General features: G+C 55.6%; 1 protein-coding gene across 9 annotated transcripts in view; it reads left to right on the top strand.

Annotated features, from left to right (window-relative positions):
• The window catches only part of ZMIZ1 (zinc finger MIZ-type containing 1), a 229,032-nt gene that overhangs the window by 181,522 nt on the left and 23,204 nt on the right, over positions 1-24,306 (top strand). For all 9 annotated transcript variants that reach the window (XM_064487995.1, XM_064487994.1, XM_064487996.1 and 6 more), the window contains 2 exons: positions 13,141-13,285; positions 23,586-23,700. In XM_064487995.1, coding sequence (XP_064344065.1) covers positions 13,141-13,285; positions 23,586-23,700 — 260 coding nt within the window. The remainder of the gene's footprint in view (positions 1-13,140; positions 13,286-23,585; positions 23,701-24,306) is intronic.

Genomic DNA, 24,306 nt, shown 5'->3' with positions numbered 1-24,306 from the left:
GGCAGAGAGAGCGCTTTCCTGCAGGGAGAGAGCAGGCACTGGAGCAGGAGGAGGGAGGGAGGGAGGGAGGGCTGCGTGGTGATTAAACACTGCAGAGGCCTAAACAAATGACGGCTCCCTCCCCCAGCTGCTCTGGGAGAGAAACAGGGAGCCAGCCTGAACTGCAGATGGCCCAGGCCTCTGTCTGTCCCCGCCTGCCTACTTGGAGCTGCCCTGGGGCTGCTTCCTGAGAGCCACAGGGATGCTGAGCCCTGCAGGATCCAGCTCAGTTTTTACAGCCACTGTGAGGCAGGCCTCAAGGCAGAGAGGGCTCAGGGCCACACAGCTCACACACTGGTGAGTGGTGGAGCCGGAAATGGTTATGAGGAGGCAGTAGAAGTTACCTCCTAGAGTGTTGGCCTGAATGAGATGGTGCATGCAAAGTGCTCAGAACAGTGCCTGGCCTAAATCAAGTTGTCTGCAGGAGTCACTGTCAGGTTTGCCTCATTACACCTTTAAAGCAGCTGGGTGAGGTAGGTTTACATGCAGGTGAAGAAACTGAGGTGCACATAGCTGCCAGGGTCTTGCTCAAGATTGCATGGTTCCCACAGTAGATCAAACCCGGGCTCACCCACTCCTGACTCCCTGTCCAGTGTTCTTTCCCCTGGACCACTGCCAGGAACAGTCAGGGGGTCAAACCTCCAGAGCCTTGAACATAAAGATCCGGGGAAGTTAGCAGCGGTGTCGGAGACCATCTGCCAGGCACACAGGACTCCTGGCCTGAGAGCTTGCATGAAGGGGAGAGGGAGGAGTGGTCCCCTCCCCCTCCTTTCATGCAGCAAATGGCAGCTGAGCTTCACCCCTCAGTCTAGAGAAGTGGTTCTCAAAGTGGGGTCCCCAGACCAGCAGCATCACCTGGGAACTGGTTAGAAATGCAAATTCTTTCAGCTCCACCCCAGACCCACCGAATCAGAAACCCCACTGGGAGTGAGGCCCAGCACTCTGGATTTGAACAAGCTTTCCAGATGCTTCTAATGCACAGACAAGATTGAGAAACCCCTGGCCTGGAAACCCAGGTGCTTCATTCTTTCCCTGGGACTTCACCACCCGGGCCACAGTCACCCAGACATCACCCAGGTGTGTTACACTCTGAGTAACAGGTGCAGCCAAGGAAGCACTAGATGTAAATGGAATTCTTATAAATGATTCTTATTTTCATTGCAACAAGGCAGCTGGATATTTAAAGAAACCTCACAGAATCATTTCATCGTGTAAAGGAGCTTCTGCAAAGAGAAGAAAAAATCTCTCATTTCCTGCCCCCTCCCCCTCGAAGTGTTCTATAAATTCAGTCTCTTTGTCAGGTTTTCTTCAAATGGTGTCTACCAATACATAAATAAAACAAGTATAGATCGTGTGCTAAAAGAATGAAAAATAGACTCTTAAGATGCATCCAGGGCCCCTGCAGTTTAGAGGGAGAGCCCGGTGGGAGGAATGAAGGCCAGTCTGGCATCCGGGGCAGCCAGGTCATCCCCTGCTGGGCACCTGGAAGGGTCGTGACAGCCAGGCGTGGGGGGTTTCCAGGGCTCCATCGAACATCCACACTCCGGGTTTCTCAGAAAAGGAGTGGAGTGACCAATCAGGAGGCTAATAGAATAGAAATGTGAAATGTGCGGGCAATCGGGTGATTTTGCTGGATAAACAGATAGGAGAGAAAACCCTGCAACACAATTTTGGGTAAGGAACCCACTAGAAGGTTGTCATCTCCCACCTTACGGGGTCAGGAAGGAGCATCTGAATCTGCCACCAAGTGCCACCCATGGGTCCAGGTCTTGTGCCCCTGAGCTTAAAGACCTACCTAATTTGCAGAGTGACTTGAGCTGGCTCAGAGCCCTGCCTCCACCTCTCAGCCACTTGCCTGGTGCTCAGGCCTGACAAGCCTGGAGTGGGGAGAAGGAATCACAGTCAGTGTTTGTTGCACTGGGAGCCTGAGATACTTGGAGGTCAATCAGGTCTCTCAGCCAGGAGAAGGAGGGGGTAGGCTGGGGTCCAGATGGTTGGAGGCAGGAGAGCTGGGGGTCCCATTAGCAGGTTTTTCCTGAATCTGCTCTTTCTTAAAGAGCAGTAAGTGACCCGAACCCAACTCGCAGTAATCAAGGGTCACCCAGCAAAGTGCTGCCTGCCGCAAATCTCCCTCCTGCCCTTGTCACCACGGCAAGCCACTCTTTAGGGCTGGGAAGCTTTCCTGGTGGTTACTTTATAGAAAGAAAGTGCCCTGGAACTGATCGGTACCTCCCCAAGGCTCAGACCTGGGACAATCTACCCTGGCTCCATGAGCTCAGGCTGGGTGCAAGGAAACTGCCATTTAAGAGTCCCGGGTTTGACACGGGCTCCTGGCTCCCACGGGAAGAGGCAAGGGCCTGAGATTGGACATAGTGGCTGGAGCGGATGGAGCGAGTGCTCAGCAAGGGCTCCTAGCGCTCAGACTCACAGCCCTCTTGCTGTCCACAAAGGTGGACAGTTGTGTGTTTGGTCTCGGGGGTCTGCTTGACCTTGGGAGGGGCCCGGCCTCGCGCTGACCTCTCCTTCTTTTGCTGGGAGCAGGAGGACACAGCCAAACTGTGAGTACCCAGCTGGGAAGCCTCAGAAAAGTAAATTACGCAGGGAAGAAGTTGATCCCCGTAACCCCTCCTTACCCCTCGGGCTTCCTGAGAGCAAGCAACAGCAGTGGTGTTTAACCCCTGGGCAAGCTGTCCGTGTAGAAGAGAACCGACTGGCCAGGTGGCCTGCTGGAATGAGGAGCGTGAGCTCAGGTTCCTGGGGGCACGGCTCTGGGGCCTGCAGGCGGGCAGGTGTGGAGCAGGTCTTGTCTTGCAGGTGCACTAGGAGTGTCATCCCAGGGCCTGTGGTGGCTGGGGGCGATCATCCTCACCACCCTGGGCTTGCAGATCTCCATCCTGCTCCAGTGCTGCCTTGAGCGAGATGGAGGTAGGGAGACTCCCTGCCATGATTATTCTGGTCCATCCATGGGTAGCCAAAGAAGTCTGTCCTGTTGGAACCTGTGAATATGGGGTTTGGGTGCACAGAGGCCTCAATCTGCTGTGAGTGGCTCAGGGCCCCTCCCCTCTCCAGAACACTTGCTTGGCTACGAATGCTGCATAATTTCAGCTTAGGTGGTCTAGCTCCGCACGCCTGCCCCACTGCCAGCAAACATCTCAGGCAGGAGATGTCCTGCCTTGGTTCTGGCCTGCTGCAAGCTCTGGTGTGTCCTAGCTTCTCTGTGCTTGCCCCTCATCTCTAAGATGGGGGCTGTGACTTCACCGCCACCAGGTGGCTTCTGAGAGCCAGGGGGCCAGGGGTGTGTGAGCGGCCCCTCATGGGGGTGTAGTACACAGGGCCGCTCTTTGGTGGGTGCCTCTGTCCAGGCCTGTCCCTCAGGCTAGCAGGACTGAGTGGCAGCCCCAAGAAGAAAGGGGCATTCTCTTTCTGATGAAAGCAGCCCTTGAGCTTGTTTTGAGTGTCTTTTCATTTGAATTTGAGTTATCCAGGAAGGCCTAGAGGGTAGTGTGAGGTGGACAGAGAATTTTCCAGGCTGGGATTTTCCTAAAGTCCACAGACAGGCTCAACCTGTCTGACGTCTCCTCTTGGGTCCAAACATCCTGCTCCACAAGGTTGAGGGACAGCCAAACTGGTTTGGGAATCAGCCCTGCCGGCCTCAAGGTTCCCTAGAGTTCAGTTCCCAGGGTGAGTTCACAGGCCTGGAGACACTCAGCTCCTGCCAACCCGGACAGCCCTTGGGGAGAAGGGGTGGGAACACTGGAGGAAGGGAACGGCCCAGAGGCCCTCTCCTGCCAGGCTGAACCGCAGGACCTGAGATGGCAGGATCTGCCCAGCGCGGGGAAGCAGGTAAGGCTGGGTGGGGCAGGCTGTGAGCCTCCCTGCGAGTCCTGGGATGGGACCTCTTGCCACTCACTGGGTCAGCCACCTGCACGTGGGGCCTGAGGGAGCGGGGATAAGGGGAGCGGGTGGAGATGGAGAGAGACAGAGTCACTTGCGGCCAAAGGGCCAGCAGGCGATCCCTCCTTGCTTTGACTTTCTTAGCCACTGTGATGAGAGATGACAGAGCAGGGGGCAAAGTGCGAATGATCTAGAAAAGCCGGAAGTAGTTGAAACTCAGGACCGTGTGCTGCTGCTGCTGCTGCTGCTGGGAGTGCAATGATATGACTGTTTTGCAGCAGGACAAGATTTCCCCCCAAGGAGAACATCTCTGGCTTTCTGTTCCAGAGGTCAGCCGTCAAGGCCACTAAAGTCCATCCTGCGACCCCCCCAGGGACAATGTTTCCTGTAGTTCTAATCCCTCTGTGGCCCCAGAAGCTCAGGGTGCAGAGTCCTCCCCTCCTGCCCACCTGCGGGGCCCCATCACACCTGGGTCCTGCTCACGTCGGCTGTCAGACCTCAGCAGATCCACTCCCGGCTTGGCTCGAGGCCTTAGTAAACAGGGCACCTGGGCAAGGTGAGAGCTCTGGAGTCCCTTCCACCTGTAGCCCACCCTGGTGAGGAGGGGGAGGGTCCAGGCATGAGGATGGACAGCTCATTTCACCCACAGCACCTGCGGGATTACAAGGGGGTCAGGGTGGGCCTCAGCCCCAAGAGATGAGACATTGATGTGAGACCAGGGCTGACTCCTGGGGCCACCGACTTCAGAAAGTACAAATGCTCGCCCCTCTTTTACATACAGCCCAGAGAGGGAAGGAAGTTGCCCGAGGTCACACAGGAAGTTGGTAGCAGACCAGGGACAGTGAGCTGGGGTGGTGGTGGATTGTGGGAGAGGGGGTGGGTGGGAGGCACGGAGCCATCTCCTGGGATGTGCTTGCTCTCAGATGGGTGAGATCACTGACTTGTTGGGGAGGAAGGGAAACCATCCCAGACCAGCTGCACAGCCGCTGTCCTGTGGTGTGACTGTGGTTGAATCATCTCCTCTTGGGCCTCCATTTCTGATTCATAAAACAGCCTCATCCTTGGCCAGCCCCTCGCTGGGGGTTGTGAGACTCCAGTGAGGCAAAGGGTGCCAGGCTGTTGGGAAAACTAAAGGCCTGTCTGTCCACCCCCATGACCCCATTAGGTCCTCTCTGTGCATAGCAGGGTGCTGTCACCCCATTGCACAGATGCACACATGGCACAGGCTGCCTCACTGGGTCAGTGGCCACACAGGGCAGATACCTGATCTGAGGCCAAGCAGCCACTGCCCCAGCCCACAGGCTCTGATTCTTTGCCCCTGGCTCTGACCCTTCACAGTCACGTGCCTTCTGTGCTGTTTCCTGGGAGGAGATGACCTGAAGGAATAGGCAGGGAGGGGGCCCTTTTGTCTATTTCTGGGGCACCGAGCAGTGGTGGGCCCACAGAGGAGGATGGGCAGATGGTAATCCATGGGTAGCTCTGTTCTCGCGGGTCACGGCTCGGAGCAAGATTCCTGACCTTGGCCCTTGTCCCACCTCCTGCAGGACACACGAGGGCGTGGGGGCTGAGGAGGGGCCAAGGGTCTGCCTGCCACCCAGGCACTCTTGAGGAAGGAGGGGTCTGCCCAGACTGGCCACCTGAGCTGAGTCAAAGTGAGCAGCTGCTGGGGCTCAGTTTCATGGGGGCCTGGGTGTGTCCAATCCAGGGTGTCTGGCAGGAGAAAACACTGGGTCAGGGCACTGCTGGACTGCTAGGGAGCAACACTGCCCACCCAAAGGGCGCCTGGTGTGAAGGAGGTGGTGTAAGGCTGGGCCCAAGGCATATAAGCATTTTTGTGAGCCTCTTGGAGACGAGTGAAAGAAACTGTATTTTATTTGAGCAACAGTATATAGATGAGGACGCAGAAGCCTCATAATCGATAATAACAATAGAAACAGTAACAGTTTATTCTTACAGCCCTTCCTATATGCCAGGCGTTGTACTGGCATTTTATGTCTATCAGCTTGTTTAGTCCTCATGACAACTTAGGAGGTAGGTAATATTTATTATTTATATTTTTATAGTATTATTATATTATTTGTATCCCATTTTACCAAAGGGAAAACCAGAGCACAGAGAGGTTAAGTGAGTTATCCAAGGTCACACAGCTGCTAAGTGGCTGAGCTGGGACTTGAACTCAGGTGGTCTGGCTGGAATCTATGCTCTTGGCCACTCTGCCTTCCAGAGGCAGGAGATAGTGGGCATTTTGTAACTTCTGAGTTTCCAGCTGAGACTCACACAAGACTTGCCATCTCTCATCATCTCTGTGATTTAAAACTTGGGCTCTTTCTTCATCTTTGGGCTCCTCATGCCAGGTCTGTGAGCAGAGGTTCCTCTTATTGTCTCCCCACTTTACAGATGAGATGGAGAGACCAGCCCAGGCCTCTCAACCAGCCAGGTCATCTCAACAACCCCTTTGCCCTTCCGTCCCCGGTACTCATCACTCCTCCCTTTCTCTGCACAGATCTGAGGAGTGGAACCCTGGTCCTCAAGCGCAGGCAGGAGTCTTCACTGTCTCTGAACCCCACACTTCCCTGAGAAATGGTCCCAGGCAGGACCCCGTGTTTGGGGAGATGAAAGAGGAAAGTCAGAGGGTAGGAGGGTGTGGCCTGGTCTGCGAGGCAGGAGGACAAGCAGCAGCGTCTCCAGAGAGCGCTGGGTGAGATGCTCTGGGGAGGCCCTCCTCTGCCAGCCCCCACATGACGGACACAGCGACACGACCAGTGCCAACCCACCAGCAGAGGAAGGCCACGGCTGGCCTTCCAAGTTATACGAATAGATATTATTTCTGTAAACTGCTTACCTTTCATTCCCCATTTTGGAGTGACCCACCACTGGGTGTGCATGTCACAAAACAGGTGTCACTTGTCTGGGTTATAGATTTTATTTGATGACAGCACCATCCTAGACACATGGTGATAGGAGTCCATTTGGGGTAATGCCCCTGGGGCCAGGGCTCCACCCCTGAGGAGTGGGGAGCTGCTGGCAGGTTTAAAAGCCACAGGGTGCCAGGTCACAGGTATTTCCCTGGTCGTCTGGGTTTCAGATGCAGCGTGCGCAGTGTCTGTCCATCTCTCCCGTCTCCTTCCCGTCAGCTTATATAGCTGTGATTCGTTCCAGTCCGTTAGTTGTGTTGGCTGCGTAGCCTGTGCTGGTGCCAGGATTGCAGAAGTGAACCCCTCAAATCTCATCATGGCCCTCAGGGTTCATGCTCTCGCTCTAGAACATCTTGACTTTCCCCTGGGTAGCCCAGCTCTCTCACTCATTTCAGCATCCTTTGAGCATCTCCCGTCTACCAGGCCCTGGGCAGCCTCTGGGGACACATTGGAAAGAGGTGAACAGAATCCATTTGTGGAAAAATTCCTCTGGCCACCTTGTGGAGTGCAGGTTGGCAGGAGGCGAGATTGGTGACTGAGATAAATGATGGGGCGCATCATAATTCAGGAGAGAAAGGACAAGGCTGCAGAAGGTGATTGGAACCGGCAAGAAGCAGAGGGGACAGGCTGCAAAGATAATCAGGCTACGATGACCCATGGGTGTGGCAGGGGGGAACAGGTGGTGCCCATCCTCCCAAGGTGGCTTGAGGTGCTCCTGGGGATTCTCATGGTTATGAGAATAGGAACTCAGATGTGTCGGGAGGGAACAGAGGGGAAGGGGGTGCCCAGTGTGGAAGACTGGTTCTTCTGCCCTGACTCGCCTGTGATGGGAAAGGGGACCACTTCAGAGGTCTTGTATGGATGTAGTAAACTGATGGTATGAAAGCATTTGAAAATGCGTCGTTAGTGTATTTCATTGAACAGCGAACCCCATTTGTGTGCTCCTGGAAGCTCTTTCTGCCTCGCTCTGCCTGAATCTTCCTCCCCTCTCCCCCAGGGCATGGTTTGAGAGGCTGCTGCCTCGCAGACTCGCCTCCTGGGTACCCCTGAGTCCTGCCCCATCACTGGATCTCAGAGCCCTCCCCCCTCCCTCCCCCTCCCCCCTCACACACACACACTCACGCTCTCACACATGCCTCTGTTCTTCCACAGCCTTTCAGCTGCTAAGATGCTCTTTGATACTTAATATGCCTTTGTTTCATTTTGCATGTAGCTTCCCCAGGCTGCAGTGCATTTGATAATTCTCCTGCTTGGCCCTTATATCCAGGTCTCTGTACCCTCCTCCCCAGACAGCTTTTCATCCTCCTCGACCCTCCCACAGCTGCTCCCAACCCTTCCTGATTCCCAGATCTTACCAGAAATGAATATCCCGGCCTTTTGCTGTCTGAATCTCCCCTTGCTTGCCTCCAAAAGGAATGAACGCCTTTTATTTTTGCGGGGGTTGGGGGGGGCACGTGGCTGCCTCTGGTTTTTGGCTCTTTTTCAAGCCCAAGTCCAACCTAGCAAGGGGCCGCTTTTCGCATGTGCCCGGGTGAGCTTGTCTGCTCCTTTGATGCTCCAACTCCCAGACCCCAGCCTCTGCTTCCCTTTTACCCCCAACTGGCTCATTGTCCGCTGGTTACTCGCCTGGCCTGGAGAATGCAGCTCCACCCTCCCTACCTGGAGCCCAGGCAGTTCCCAAACCCAGCAGTGCAGCCTCTTCCTTCCGCCACCTCTCTCAGATCAGACTAGCAGCCCCACACTAGTTCATCTGGTCAGCCCATCCTGGGCATCCCTTCTGCCAGGAGCTGCAGGTAGAGGCAAATGCAGGGCCTGTCACTGTTTCTAGGGAAGGCACATCTGGGACAAGCCACAACCAGGATGCCCCCAGGGCTCCAGTCCAGACCTGCCCTCATTCCTGCATCTGGTTTCCTTTTTCTTGTCCCTAAAGGACACTGGTGGTAGCGGCCAGCTGCAGGGGGACCAGCCAGAGAGATCTTGGGGAGCAATTTCGGGAACTCAGCTCTCCCTCGGTGCCCTCCTTCAGACCTGAATCCTTTGACCCTCCTGATTCTCAGCCCCCTGTTCGTGCTGCCTTATCGTAGCATCCTCTGAGGCGGGGGCCCCTTGTCTACTGGATCCCGTTAACAGAAGGTGCTCCCCATTGTCACACACACCACTATGTTATGTACCGCTGGGAAGGAAGAACACACCACCAATCACACCACGGTATGGCCTCAACGGTAAGACACGTGCTGCTGACAGAAGATTTAGTTGCTTAAGTCCATGGAACCCCAGTGTCCCTTGCAGCTTCCTGGATAAGCTACAAAGACATGTGCACGCAATGGGAACATGAGAGGTCAGCCAGTCATGTCTTCTCCCGGCTGGAATCCTCTTTCCCTTCCACCAACCCCTCAGGGCTGCTACGGTGTGGTCAGAAGCGGACAGAGACACCAAGGCCATCCTGTTGGTCACTCATCTACCAACCAAGGTCAATAATACTGTCATTGTAGCAAACCCATGTATAGCACCTACTATGTGCCTGGTGCTGTTCCTGTACGTCATGGTGGTAATTCAGCACATCCTTACAGCTGCTCTGTGAAATGGGAAGTAGAATTACCATCACCCCATTTTAGGGATGAGGAAACTGAGGCACGAGAGTTTAGGTGCCTTGCTCCAGGTGTCACATGGTTGGTGGAGACCGAGCTGGGGTGGCTTGTGGAGTTCGTGCCTCACCAGCTCTGCGGGGGCCGTGTGATGCAGTGGTAGGTGTGTGATTGAGGGCTTGCTCTTCTGGGGCTACTTTGAGTTACAGGGTCCTTTGGTCCCCCACCCACCCTCCCTCCCTTTTAGCTTCTGCTTGGATTCCCATGCGGTTGATTGACAGCTCTAATTTACAGCTCACCTCCACTCTGATGTGGGCAGCTTCTGTTAAGCCCTTTTCACAGATGGGGAAACTGAGCTCCAAGCAGTGGAGCAGCCTGTGTGGAATCTCCCAGCTAGGGAGTGTTAGGGCACGATTCAAGCCCCATCTGTGGAACTCAAGAGCCAGGGCCCTTAGTGCCTGCTTCCCACAGCCTGCCCGCCATTGTCCCCTCTCTTCCCCTCCCCCGGGTGGTGTAGGCACTAGTGCTGCCTCATCAAAGAGGCACGCTTGGCTCACCCGTGTACACACAGCTCAGACCCAGGCACACACAGGTGCACACCTGGATACCCACCCCACCTGCGTTTGCCTGTGGGTCCTCCTGGGTCTCTGATTTTTTTGGTTGCAAATTCCTGCATGTTACCATTAACCAGCATTTGCCTTGGCACGGGAACGGCTTGTGTTGGTTTACACCGTGAGGAGAGCCTGCACCGTGTCCGTCCACCACGTGTCTGCCAGCGTGGCCTCTGTGCTAGACAGCCAGCCGCTCAGGCCAAGGGGGTGATGGGTGGTGCCTCCCTCACTTCTTGTCCTTTCCCTCTCAGTGGTAGGAACGTGGCTGCCCTGGCATCTGTGCTGTGTCCTGGCTGCCTAATCACATCTGCTCACAGCATCCCAGACCCTACTCAGCCAGGCCACACTACACCACCAGCCTCCCTTTATTCTCTTTACGGAAAACCACTCCACTAGCAGTAGGAAGACAAGGGCCGTCCTTGACCAAGTAGGAGGGTGGCTTGTGACATTGGAGGAAAGCTCCAAATGCCCCCGTGGTGCCCCCAACCCCTCCCATGGCGTGGGGGCCCTTCGGAGGAGCGTGGGCTGAGAGGGGCGGCCGTGGGCAGGGCGGGCAGCAGGCGGCACCATCTGCGGCCCTCCTTTGTGCTGGCAGCCGAGCAATCCTTCCATGGCTGTGATCCGCCGGGCCTCGTGCTTGGCGTGCAAATGAGTTTCCAGATGCCCGGTGCCCCCCCGCACAAGAAGCGGTAACTAGGGGCCTGGAGAAGAATGGAGCAATCTGGAAATTCATTTCTGTTTGTTTCAGCCTCTCTGAATAGGCTGCCTCCCCCTCCAGCTGCAGCAGATGTGTGCTGGGCGCCCGCATTAGGGGCGTTGTGCCATGGTTTCTGGGCAGACACACGCCAGGGTGGGGCCTCTCCTCTCTGGCACCCTCCTCCCTGTGCAGGTGGTGGCATGGGTGGCCCACAGAGAGGGACAGGACTCAGCTTTTAAGACACAGCTCACCCATTGGCACCCCCTCCTGGAGGGAGAAACAGGTGCCCCCTCGAGAGGAGCCCAGGCTGAATCTCAGCCTCACTGCCTCCTTGGCTGAGCATCTTCACGCACTACACAGGCCGGGCAGACGCACCCAGCAGTGCTGGCGGGGCCCCTCAACACCCCACCCTGTTCCCACAAGAGCCACTGTCCTTCCTTTGCCCTTCGGACCCCAGCAGGCCCCTGAGATTGTGGACGCCTACCTCCCGGCCAGCTCGCAGCAGGACTGGATGGACAGGGTTCTCCTGCTGATCCTCAAAGCTGCCTCCTGGCCCCTGCCTGTCTGGTGAGGGGCAGGAAGGAACCCACTGCTCTCCAAGATGCCGGGCCCTACTCATTCCACACTCCTTAAAGAGCTTGCCTGGCCCATGGGCAGGGGGCAGAGCCCGGCAGGGTCTGTCTCAGAGGGTCCCCAGCCCTACCTCTCAGGGACGGGCGCTGATAGGGGAGCCTCTGCAGGATCTGGGTGACCCAAAGCAGCAGCCCTGTGCAGCCAGTCCGGAGCCTCGTGTGTCTGGACCTCATCCCCGGGTGACTGCTACGTGCAGGAAAGGGTGTGATTCAAACAAGGCTGAAAGGGTTCCTCGTTGAATCAGAGGAGCTGGAGACCATGGCCGGTTCATTTTTGCCTTCTGAAGGGTACCACCTTCTCTCCCACACCCTGGTCCAGCCTTGGGCTCCAGCACCGGGGCCTACAGCAGGGGCGCCGTCTGTGTCTCTGCCCCTCTCTGGCTGTGGTTACTGTGGGCGAGTAACTTCACCTGCCCAAGCTTCAGCCTGCTCTCTGTAGAATGGAGATAACAGCTGATACCCTGGATCACACAGGGTGGATTCGAGAAAAGGACACAGAATCATGTTGTACAGTGTCCAGATGGGAGACCCTGGGAATGAGGGAGTGGGCTCCCTCCAAATGGCCAGACAGTCCTGGTTCAAAAGGCTCCTGACCACCCCACCCGGTCGACTCCTTCCAGAACTACCAGATCAGTCTGGCTGAAGTACTCACGGCAGGAGTGGGACCCTGGCTGGGGTGTGACCCACCTCTTTGTTTCCACAGCCTCAGCAGTTCCCCTGCCGCCCCTGACCACAGCACTGGAGGAAGGCAGGGCAAGGGTCCCTACTTCTCTTTCCCTGTCAGCAAACTGAGGCCCAGAGAGGGTCTGTGAGCTCCTTAGGGTCACACAGCAGGATGGTGACAGCCCAGGCTTCCTAGCTCCTGACTCCGTCCCCAAATCTTAGCTCAAACATGCACTTCGGAGGGACTAGCTAGAAACACTGACCTTGGGGTGCTTTTGGCCCTGGTGGCCACACTGGGACAGTTAAGGGTGAAAGAAAGTTGCATTCTTCCTCCAGCACCCAGTTCATTCTGGTTGCTTTTCTCTTGGTGTCTGAGGCCCTGCTAAGCCCTCACGTTCTCCTGCCTTTGGTGCCCCTGGCAGATTCTAACTCGTTCCCCCACCCCCCACCCCCAGGCCACTCTCTGCCCTCAGAATCGTTTGTCCTTTCAAGCATCTGTGCCTAGTGGTGCAGGGACCAGTCACGGGTCTGACAAGAAGTGGGTGCACCCATGCTCAGCAAAGAGGCACTTTGCGGGGAGGAGTTTCAGGGAGAACCCTGCAGGTACTCCTGCGGTTGTCAACAGGTTCCAGGAAGAATCCGGATTTTTTTAAACCTTGTGATTTGGGGCCCCACTCACGGAGGGAAGCTATGTTGAGCCAATTATTCAGAGTCCGAAGGGGTGGACTTCACTGAGATGTCTGGGGTTGGCCAGCAGTTCCCAACCTCGGCCCACACGAGGTCTGTGTTTGGCCCCCTCCCTCCCTCTCCAGTCTCCCCTTGGCGCCGCCTCTGCCGTCTGCTCCGTGGTCTTGACTCACTCCTTTTTGCTGTTACAACTGACCTGTCTGTAATCTACTCCTACAGCAACAGAGGCTTTTCAGGCCTCCTTTCTTCGGGGGTGTTAGTCCCATTATGCAGGTGAGAACACTGAGGCCTCCTAAGGAGGCTTAGTGACTCTCCTGGTGTCTCACCAAGGTGGGGGCAAAACCAGCGTCGGAGGCACCCAGTCTGAGAGGGTGAGGTGGCCGAGGAGCCCGCTGACCATCTTGTCCTTCCTTGCAGCCCTGCTGTCTTCCTGGTGCGAGGAGCTCGGCCGACTGCTGCTGCTCCGACATCAGAAGAGCCGCCAGAGCGACCCCCCTGGGAAACTCCCCATGCAGCCCCCCCTCAACTCCATGAGCTCCATGAAACCCACTCTGTCGCACAGGTGAGTGGGCTTGGGCCATCAGGGGTGGTACAAGGGCCTGCTTGGGTGGGCACTGGACAGCCACCCCTCAGGCCCCCAGGTCTCCTTGGAAACACCCCTCAGGTGGAAGACCTGGAGTGTGGACCCCTGAGCAGCTGGGAGGATGGTACCGTTCCTAAAAATATAGCTGTCATGTCTTAAATCCCCATGGATAAGTGTTGTTCCTCCCCCATCAAAACTGAGGCTGAAAGCTCTGGTCTTGCCCAGCCTGGCTGCTTAGTCCCTTCCGTGGAGGGCTGTCTCTTCTTCATGTTCTAGACTTCTGGTGGAAAGTGAGTGTTCCTAAATCCAGAACCTTCCCTCTTTGCTAAGCAGGGGTTAGGCAAACCCAGAGACACCCAGGGCTTGGAAGGAGCTCAGGAAAGTCACAGGGCTGGTGATCCCACCCTTGGACAGGGACAGAGCCATCCCAGGCCATCGAGGCAGGAGTTGAGGGAGGCTGGGCCACCAGCACAGGGATGGGGCCACCAGAGGTCCAGCATTGCAGGAGGGACAGGCTTGCCAGAAGTCACCAGGCACTGAGGAGCTGTCCGGTCTGCCCTGCACCAGCCTCAGAAGGAGCACGTGGTCAGGACCAGCAAGTGTCCCAGTTAATTATCCCGCAGGTCCCTTGCTGAGCTGAGGATGCCCTCTCCCAGGGCTCTGCAAGCTGACCCTGGAACAGCAGGGCCTGTCATGCTGTCTGTGTGTCCCCACGGATGACTGGGAGGGGCATTTACAGTCACAGCTCCACTCCCATTACCCAGCCTGACCCAGAGCACACTGCAGGAGACCTGGGTCACACCATCGACGCGCAGGAAGTCAGTTGCTGGCCAGGCTTTAGAAATTGAGTTAGAGGCAGTTGATTTTTGGAGCCAGAAGGGAACTTAGAGTTCCTTGGATCCAGTACCTGCCCAGGCAGGTTGGCCCCCGACATGTGGTTGATTCCCTGCCTGGGTCAGAAGCACCACAGCAAGCCCCCTGCTACTCCTCAGGGTCACTGCCTTGTTACGCCCTCCATCAGGACTATGACAGCTCTGACGCTTAGAACAATCCCCTTCTGTGGGTGTTTCTGGGTGTAGTAATGCTGGCTTTTGGGCCAGGGTAGTTTTTTTATGGTGCAGGGCTTTGCAGGGCAAGTCATGTCTTGGTTTCTGACCACTCGACTCTTCTAGTGACCCCTGGCATTGCTAAAGGACTCTCACACATTTATCAGAAGTGTCACCTGTGGTTAGGAACAACTACTCTAGAAAGGCAAAGCTCTCCTCCGTCCACCTTCCCCACCTTGCCCCTGGCTCTGCTAAAAGCCGCAGGTCTTCTCCAGCTGAACTGCTGCCCAGCCCCTGAGCACAGGCTGCGGCTGACTGCAACCCAAGCTACACACTGTGCGTTTACCCTTGTCACCTTTTAGCTCCTTAACCCTCCATCCTGCGAGAATCATCCTGCTTCTCGTCATCCCCCATCTCGTGTCCTTCCCAGCCACCCCTCCTCCAAGTCATTTCAGTAAAGCTGTTGCTGATGGCAGGCCAGCACCCTCCAAAGACCTGCCCCAGACCTGCTTGGCCATGACCACAGCCAACCCTTGGCCAGGTCTTTGCTGAGTTGAACTGAAGGCATGAGACTGTCGAGCCCTGGGGTGAAACAGATAAACGGCATCTCTGCTCCAGGAGCCGACTCTCACTGGCTGAGGAGATAATACTCAGTGAGGCAAAGGTGGGAGCAGGCAGATTGAGGCAGGTTTAGGCGACAGGCAGGTTGGCTGTGGGATTCATTAGGAGGAAGATGGCCAGGCTGAAACAGTCAAAAGGCTTCTTAGCCAGAGGATGTGGGCCTTGACCTTGAAGGACTTGGGCTGGGAATTGGGCAGGTGGCGGTCTATGAGTTTAAACTGGCTTTCGCAAGAAATGCTATGGGCTGAAGAGCCACCAGCTGGTACACAGTGCCCTGCCACTACCCCTGGTTCAGCCCCTGTACGTGCCCTTGGAGTGCTGGAGAGTGCAAAGCAGGCAGCTTCTCAGAGAAGGGAGGGCTGTGTGTTCTGGAAGACTCACTAAGTATTGACAAGTGACCCATCGGTTCCATGGAACTCAGCCTCCTCACGGAGCACAGCGAGGTGGCAGGCATTCTGAATACCCTACACCCAGATGGCAGAACTGGAAGGGAAACGCCCAGAGTGGGACAGTGACTTGCCCAAGAACACACAGCCAGGAAGGGGCGGGGCACTAAAACATACTGTGTCTCCCCTTCACCCTGTCACTGGCCATTCAGGACCAGTGAGGTGGTATCTGGTCGTTAACCCGATTCTAATCCACACCTCACCCCTTTTCCTGATTTATAGTTGGACAGTTGAGACTGGAAAGTGTCATCTGTTGAACAAGGCCCAACCCATGTCCCTTCAGTCCAGGGCTGTTCCCAGGGCACAGTGTGGCCTGAGATTCGAGGTCAGCTGCTCTCTACCTGTAACTTCCTGAATTTCCCAAAGCCCCCTCATTTCCAGAGAACTAGTGAGGTGTATCGCCTTTTAAGTCCCTGTGTAATTTCCCGAACAAGAAGGAAGGACAGTGGAGGAGAAAGCCAAGTAATGTCACAGACAGGAAACGCTTCTGCCCACCCTCCTCCACAGCTGTGTTGTGAATGACTTGGAGGAAGGACAGTCCTCTTGCCTTTTCATTAAGGAGACCTTGGGCAATGGGTAAGCCTAGGGACCCTGCGTGTTCAGGATTGGGTGCTCAGAGGTATGCACTGATCGAAGACTCAGGGGTCCTTGTCTGAGACTCTGAGGACAAGCAAACAAGAGAGAGTGAGGGAGCCTGGATGCTTGAAGCCCCAGGCTGTCTCCCTGTGACTGTCGTGTTTCTGTAATTCAGGCGTTGAGATCATGTCTGTTTCAGGCCATGGAGGTCAGGACCACAGCATCAGTCTGTGAGGAGAGGCTTGTGACCCCTTGAGCCAGTTTCTGAGGGTGCTGGTAGTCAGGGATAGCCCTGGGTACTTGCATGTTTGGCTAGAGCTCTGTGATTTGTGGAGCAGCGTGTGGGCTCGCTCCCTGTCTGGTCCTGACCTCCCCACTTTACAGAGGCCCGCAGAGTACTATGCTGGAGAAGGGAGGCTGGGAGAGGCCAGCCCAGGGTAGGAAGGGGCCTGGGGCCTGCACCCAGGCAGCAGGACCCCTTCATTGTCCCTGCAGTGACCCAGACTTGATGCCAACAAACATTTCTGCCTCCTCCCAGATTTTTAATGAGTGGCTAAAAAAGCCACTTGTGGTTAGTTCATTGTCTGTATGCAAATCAGTGCCACAAAGGTAATTGAAAGCCTAATAAATCTTGTTTACACTCTTAATTTGATTATAATCAAACTCAGCTAGACCTGGGAAGCTTCAAAGACCGAGAGGTGCCACCCTTCCTCTTCCAGGTGAAGGATTTGCAGCCCCCAGAGGAGAGGTTCTGGGTGGAGCCCTGTGCTCTATTTGAATCCTGTGGGGCCCTGGGGCTCTGCTCCCATCCTGGGTGGGGCCCTGGAGCTCCCTTCCCATCCTGGGCGGGGTGCTGGATATCCCCTCCCATCCTGGGCGGGGTCATGGATCTCCCCTCCCATCCTGGGCAGGGCCCTGGGGCTCCCCTCTATGCAGCAGGCAGAGGTACAGGCTCTGGACTTTACAGCTGCCGGCCATTGAGTTTCAGCTCTGCCATCTTCCAGCTGGGTAACTTTAGGCAGTTCTGTAACCTCTCGGTGCCTCAGTTTCCTCATGTGTGGAGGTGAAATAACAGCAGTGCAGGACTTTTGTTGCCAGGCCTGGCACACAGGGAGCCCCATGGACCAGTCGTTATTCTCCAAACCTTCAGCCTCGTGCCATCAGACTCTGATGTGCTCGTTAACTGTCAGCCAGCAAAGAAGGGATCAAGCACAACTGACCCCTGGTCTTCTTCTTTCCCATCACACCACCTTCCCTGCTTTCATTTTTAGCTCTTTTTTCACAGCCAAACCAAATGCTCAGTTTGTAATAGACCCCTCTTCTTGCCCCAGGAAAAAAAAGCAATGAAAGGGAGATTGAAGGATCTATAAATCCTGCTCCATGAGTTCCAGATTGCCAGGATGCAAAGATCTTTTCCTTTCCTCTTTCCTATTGAAAAAATTTAAAACCCTCTAATATGCAGTTAGCTGTACAAGTTTCTCTCTGAGTTTCACCGCAGGGAGGGAAGGAAGCGGTCCCCAGTAATTGTAATGATGGAGAGCGCTGTTAATGGTCCCCCTAAATTAAAAAGGGTGGGAGCTGCAGCTCCTCACTGGCTTGGTGTTTCATTAGTGGTAATGCTACAGCCTTGCATGGAGACAGGACCAATATAGCCAGATCAGGGAAATTAATTAGGGTCTGACAATACCCTTAATAGGAATTTGTTATTTCTCCCAAATAAAGTGGTTGTTAGAAGTGCAAGGGGAGAAATAACTCAGCCCTCCCCTCCTCTTCCCTCCATGAATGTGTGTGTAGACAGTTTCACAGGAGGTGCCCCAGGAACCAGGAATCATCACTCCCTCTTTACTCCTGTCCTCATATTTAGCAAACATCAGTCAGTCCCATGGGGCTGGCAAACAGACATGTAAACTATCTACTATAACTGCAGTATGAAGAGCTCTTTATAAAATATATGGAAAAAAGTGGTGAGGGAACAGAGAAAAATGCCCTTGGTTCTTCTAGGGAGAGTCGCAAAAGGGAACATCCAGGCTGGGTTTTGAAGTATAAATAGGAGTTTACTAGCTAGAGAAAGGAAGGCAGAGGAACATTGAGGAAAGCCTCGGAGGCTTGGAAAATCCATTTAACAGGCAGGAATGATAGTAACACCCCCTCCCGTTGATGGCCTATTTGCAGAATTTCTAAGCACCATCATTGTATCATCGAGTAAATATGGGTACCTTCACCCGAGTTGAGCTGGAGAAATGGAGAAAAAAAATACAGGTTCAGTTGAGCAGGGACTATTTGCCAGGCACTGTGCTAAACTTTATCTGTATTTGTATGTTTCATCCTAACACGTTGATCAGCATGTCATCCAAATCTGGGTGACAGTTGTGTTTTCTCCGTGGCGCCTGATCCACAGTAGGTGATCAATATGTTAAGAGAGTATTAAGGTTCCACTTTACAGTGTGAACGTTGAGGCTGACTTCAATAACACATCTCAGGTCATAGAAACCAGCAGAGGCCGACCAGAGCCAAGGTTTGACCCTAAAGAATCTTAAATTCACAGCCCAGATAGCTAACCACTGTGCTGCAAGGACTCCTTCTGCCATTTGAATATTAGCTAAAAGAACGTTTAGTCAGAGTCCTTGAATATTTGCCAGCATACTCAGTCCCAGACCAAAGCTAGTGATTTGATGTATAACGTGGGTTTTTTTTCCTGGGACAGGAATGGGTTTCGTCTACAGCCAGTCTTTGAAGCCAAACGTTACATCTCCATGCTGGGTGGCTTCCCAAGGGCGACTTCCCCAAGAGCCCTTGGAGAGCTATGCCCCTTCTTGGAATTCTCGTGTACTTGTAGATCACCTTTGTAACGTGTGCTCCCTTGTGTGTCGTCATCTTTGTACAAGGAAATGCCACCTTACCGGATCTTGAGCTCCCCAAGGCAGTGGGATGTGGTCAGGTCCACCTGGCAACCTTTGCCCTTGACTAGTTCTGAGAGCCTGGGAACCTCGGATCTTAAGAGATGTGTCTGTTCAGCCCACTTCAAAGGATCACATGAGTTCTTGGGTGAATTACATGTAGTTTCTTCCAATATGGAAGCCACTCGATAAATCATACGAATCACAGCAGCCAGCAGTTTTAGGGCGCCCAGAGTGTGCTGGCATGGTCATCTTGCCCTGCTCATGTGAGCTCACTTAATCCTTATGACCATCTTCTAAGAGGGGCTGTCATCATCCCCGTGCGGGGCGAGGGATGGTCTCAGGGACACTGAGGCATAGTGAGAGTGAGTAGCTCCTTCATTAGCTTTCCTCTGTCCCCTCCCTGGAGGGCAGGACCTTTCACTTCCTGGGTGTCAGTGCCCATGAGGTTACAAGCACACTGTAGGTGATCAGTAATCAGGCTTAATGAATGAATGCATACATTCATTCATTCTCAGGTACCCCTCTGAGTGCGCCAGCCCAGAGAGGTGGTGTTTCTTTCCAGCACTTTGGTTAGCAGAGGCTTCCTGAGCCCTGCAGGTGTGTGAAGACATCACTCCAGGCACAGGTAGGCTGAGAACTCGGGGCTCCCAGGGCAGAAGGACTCTCACTCAGGCCCCGACTTGCCCCCAGGAGCGAGTAGAGATCAGGCCCGTGGACGTGACAAGGGCTTCCTGGAAGCGGTGGCCTTTGGAGGAGGAGCCTGGAAAGGATGAGTGGTGTTTTTCAGGGTGGGGACAAAGCGTCCAGGCTAAGAGGCACAGAGGTGGGGAAGCAGCTGCCGCTGTGTTAGGAGTCGCTTGGCCGGTAGAACATTGCTGAAATTCCAAGTGGCCTCTGGCACTGGTGCCTCTGTAGGTGGAGCAGGATTCTTAGGGCAGGGTTGGCTGGATAGGTCTGTGGCTGGGGGTGGCTTGTTGCGTAAGACCAGGCCATGCTGGATTGGGGGTGTGCAGAGCTGGGCAGACTACTAAAGGTGGAATTCTCAGATCCCGGGGAGCTGGCCTCCCTCTGAACTGCGACCGTATGGACAGGAGGGAAGTGGCTCCCAGTGGGAGACCCTGAAATTCCTCAGCCCAAGGACCTCTGACCTGGGCCGAGCATGTCTGCTGGTTAAATAGCACTTGTAGAGGAGGGACACAACCTCAGGGCTCCCCCAAGGCCTCCTAGGTCTTCTCTTCATCACCCTGGGCCCCTTCCCACCCTCGTAGGTCCCAGGATCCTGGCTCGTCCTTGATCCTTGGGCACTGGGAGTCAGGCAACCTCCCCCACTCCCCCACCAGTGGCAGTGTCTGAGTCTGGGCAGAGGCGTTGGCAGGGCTGACTGCCACCGTGGGCCTGTGGGGGCGAGCGCCTTCGCTGCGCCAGCAGGAGCCGTCTCCCCAGGAGATGAGTCACAGTCGTGTCGGTACGGCTGCCACTTCTGCTTCTGCAGCAGGTGCGAGTGGGGGCGAGCACATCCCCGAGACCACCCCTCCACGCGTGTGCCTGTCTCCTCCCCCGCGTGTGCACAGCATCGTGCCAGCAGGGCCCATGTGCATGCACACATACATGTCCCCCACCTACACACATGCACGCCGGGTGTACATCTGGGCTCTGGGGTGAACCTTCCAGCCAGACGGCGGGATGCCCAGTTTGGGAACCTTGGTTGAGTTTGCTTCTCACTGAGCTTGGGGTGGAGGGGACAAAACAGGAAGGAGCCGGTTTCCGCCCACAAGGCCCACCCACGAGCTGCAGGGCAGTTGGGAGCTTGCTGGCGGGCCTGTATCCCGGTGAGCCGGGGCCTCCCCGCCTGAGGTGGTGAAGCAGCAGCTGCGGGGCCCCGCCAGGCTCCGGGGGCTCCCGCGGGTGGTTCACTTCCTGAGCCAGCCCGGCGTGTTCTGAAAGGACATGAACCTCGGTCAGAGCCAGACCTCATCGTGAAGGGTTGGTGGGAGCCTGTGGGGCAGGATTTCTGGGGAGAGAGGCCTGTGCTCTGCTCAGTCGCTGGGGTCCTATACTCAATCAAGGTCCACCTATGGTGAGAGCCCCGCAAGAGAGCAGGTGGCCAGGGTCTCCTCTTTGTTGTTTAAAACCCTAGCCTGCAGGGCCTCCCTGTAAGACTCTGGTGTTTCAGCCCTGGGACCAAGTGGTGCCCCCTGGTCCCCAGTGACCTCCTGGGAGAGCAGGCCCTGCTTGTTCTCCTGAGCTCCTCTGCCCCACCCGCCCGGGCTCTCTGGGCTCCCAGGTCCCCCGGCAGCCTCCCCAGATGCAGAGAGTGTGAGCTGTCGGTCACCTTTGGCCTGGGTGAATTACATCTGGGCCTCGCCCCCTTTCCGCTGGCCCACATCACATCTGGCCTGCAGAGGCAGCAGAGGCGGGGTGTGGGCAGGAGGGCTGGTTCCCTAAGGACAGCTCCTCTCCCCCTAGTTCTAGGCCTCCTGTTCCCCACCCCCCGTCCCCTGACCAGAAATCATGAGTAATGCTAAAGCCTGTGTCACTTCCCACTTAAGAAAGCCTTTTTGTCTGCAGTCTCCTCTTTAAGCCCCATCAGACTTAGGCTACCAAGGCCCATGTTGTTCAGACTTACCTGCCTGAGACCCTCATTAAATGTGCACATTATCCCATGACCCAGGGCATACACATGCTCGTATATAAAATTAAGAAGTCTGTTCAAGGGATGATATGCATCCTTACACTGTGCTCACACTTGATTACTTTCTTTTTTTATCCCCTCTTTTTCCCCCTCATGCTAGTTCAGTGTCACGACCCACTCGTGTCATGACCTGCAGTTGGAAGACACTGAGAGTAGAGCGGTGGTGGGGTGTGTCCTGTTCTTATGCCCATTTGACAGAGGGGGAGACTGAGTGCAGACAGGCTCAGGAGCTTGTACCAGGGTCCTGACCCAGGGAGGGAGAGGCCAGAACTTGCAACCAGGGGACCAAAACAAAAGCCAGAGTAAGAGGAAAAGGGAGTAGGCATGGGGTTGCTCTTCTGCGGGTCAGGGCAGACCCATCCTGAGCAGAGACAAGAAGAAAGTCAGGGGCTGGCCAAGCAGAGAGGGTGTCCAGGCAAGGGGACAGCCAGCAGGGGCAGTCAGTGATGTGGTCCTGCCCTCCTGGCCTGACTTGACCAACACTACTGACTGCCCCCCAGCAAGGAGCAGGGCACAAGACTCAGACCCCCGGCTCCACTCTGCCCAGCTGTCATGCAGGACTGTGCCTCCCTCCTGGAAGTTGGAGCTCTGGGCTGGCTCCCAGCATTTCTGCCCCTAGTTGCCTCGGCCTCCAGGGCCTGGGCTGGCTGCCCGGCTGAGGAACAGTTCTCTAGGCATAAATGAGAGCTTTTGCCTTCTGCTGATTTCCTGTGATGAAGGCAAAAGTCAGAGGCGTGAGGTGCTTTCCTACCAAGCCACCCTCCTCCAGACCCCCTTCCCCCCACCTATCCCCGCTCCCCAGGTACCCAGCAGCACTGCCTTGCAGGCTTCGCCCCTGTGGGGATGCTTTGGACAGAGGTGGTACACAGATGTGGGTGCTTTGCTTTTCTGCTCTTCCTGGGGCCGTGTCTGGGATTTTCTCTCAGTAAGAGGTGCCAGAGAGCCAATGCAGGACCCGCTCTAGGGGAGAGGCAGCCTCAGCTCAGCACTCCTGGGGGCTGAGACCCCTGGTAGATTCCTTAATCTTGTGTCCCTGCCCCTCTCACTCTCCATCTGTACCATGGCGACCAACAGGAAGCCATTATTGAGCAGTTGTGGTATGCAGGGCGGGGCATCGGGCTTTGCTTCTGATGTTTGGGGGCTCCTCAGGAGATGTCATCGAAGAAGGTAGGTACTGTTGGAACTAGAGAGAAGACTAGGGAGATGTGGGAACCGCTGGGGTGGGGCTCCCAGAGGGGCGGGAGCCAGGATGGGAAGCTGGATAGGGTGGAGGGTGGGATTAGCCAATGGGGTAAATCGTCCTGCAGCTTGAATTTGGACTTGGCTTGTAAACACTAGATGCCATTGAAGAAGGTCTTTAGTTGTGCTGAGTGGCTTAGGTGTTCCAGGGAGATTCGCTTGGCAGGGATGTGCAGATTGGGGTGGAAGCACGGAGGAAGCACAGCAGGTAGACAGGTGTGATCTGGGAAGAAGAAGTGACATGAGGAAGCTCGTTCCAAAGGCCAAGTCCGCTGGGTGGGGTGACCAGCTCATCATGAGGGGTTGGGGTGAAGGAGGAAGAGCCAAGACTCGGACTGAGGCCCTTCCAACCTTTTCTGAGAAGGACTCAGGAAGTTTTGCTGGGAACCTTGTACAGGGGAACCAGAGCCCTTTCTGGAAAGCCACCTATAGTCAGAGCCTGGTTGAAGGCAGAGCTTAGACTGAGCCTACAGGTCTCTCTTCCTCTGTAGCCAGGCCTGTGGACCTGGCCTAAGGGGAGGCAGACAGCCACCTCTGCAGTGATGGGAGCAGAGGTGGTCACTTTCAGTCTGTCCCCATTCAGGGTGCACCTGTTCTGCACTGGACACTGTGCCAGGCCCGGGAGACCCAGAACTGATGGAGAATGGGGTCACCTGGGTTTGGCTGGGAGCTACAAAGTATGGCGGTGGGTGATGGGGTACACCTCGTCTGAGCCTGTGTCTGCAGCCTCTGAGGACCCCCCTCTATCTCCCTCTGCAGTGATGGGTCATTCCCCTATGACTCTGTCCCTTGGCAGCAGAACACCAACCAGCCTCCCGGCTCCCTCTCCGTGGTCACCACGGTTTGGGGAGTGACCAACACATCCCAGAGCCAGGTAAGAGCCTTCTCTCCCCCCAGCCACAGCCCCTCCTGTGTGGGACCATCCCTCGAACCCTGGGGCCCTTGGGTCACCATGCCATGTCACCCTGCTTGCTCTCCCAGGCCCTCCCCAGTTGGAAAGACCAGCTTTCAGGGCACACCCAGCTGTGGACATGCCTCTACCCAGGATGGGTCCACACCTGCCCCGAGAGGATGGCACCTGGCCCCTGTGCGCTGCCCCATCCTTGGGCCTTTCGGAGGGAATGGCTTTCACCTGACAGACAGCGAGGAGTTCTTTCCTGACCCACACTTACTTTGGTTGGATAAACAGGAGAACTTCCTGGTTGTTTTTATCCTCAGGGTTCCAATACCTGGGGTCATTTGACCCTGGGTAGCCTGGGTTGGATTTCAGCAAAAGCTTGAGCCTTAAACTTATGACAAACTCCACTCCACACCCCTAGTCAGGCCTGCCTCCCACTCTCGCTCCTGCCCTTTTCCTCCACTCCAGCCTCTGCCAAAGCCACGTGAAGGGCTCGGGGCTGCTTGCCACCCTGGAGGGAACCATTACACTTACCTGTGGTCTCGGGCCCCAGGGAGCCCCACAACTGGGATCCTGCCGCCC

Source organism: Camelus dromedarius, chromosome 8, assembly GCF_036321535.1.
Source record: "Camelus dromedarius isolate mCamDro1 chromosome 8, mCamDro1.pat, whole genome shotgun sequence".
Taxonomy (NCBI): Eukaryota; Metazoa; Chordata; class Mammalia; order Artiodactyla; family Camelidae; genus Camelus; species Camelus dromedarius.
Note: the sequence above shows the minus strand (reverse complement) of the source record. Positions and strands in the feature narration are given on the sequence as shown.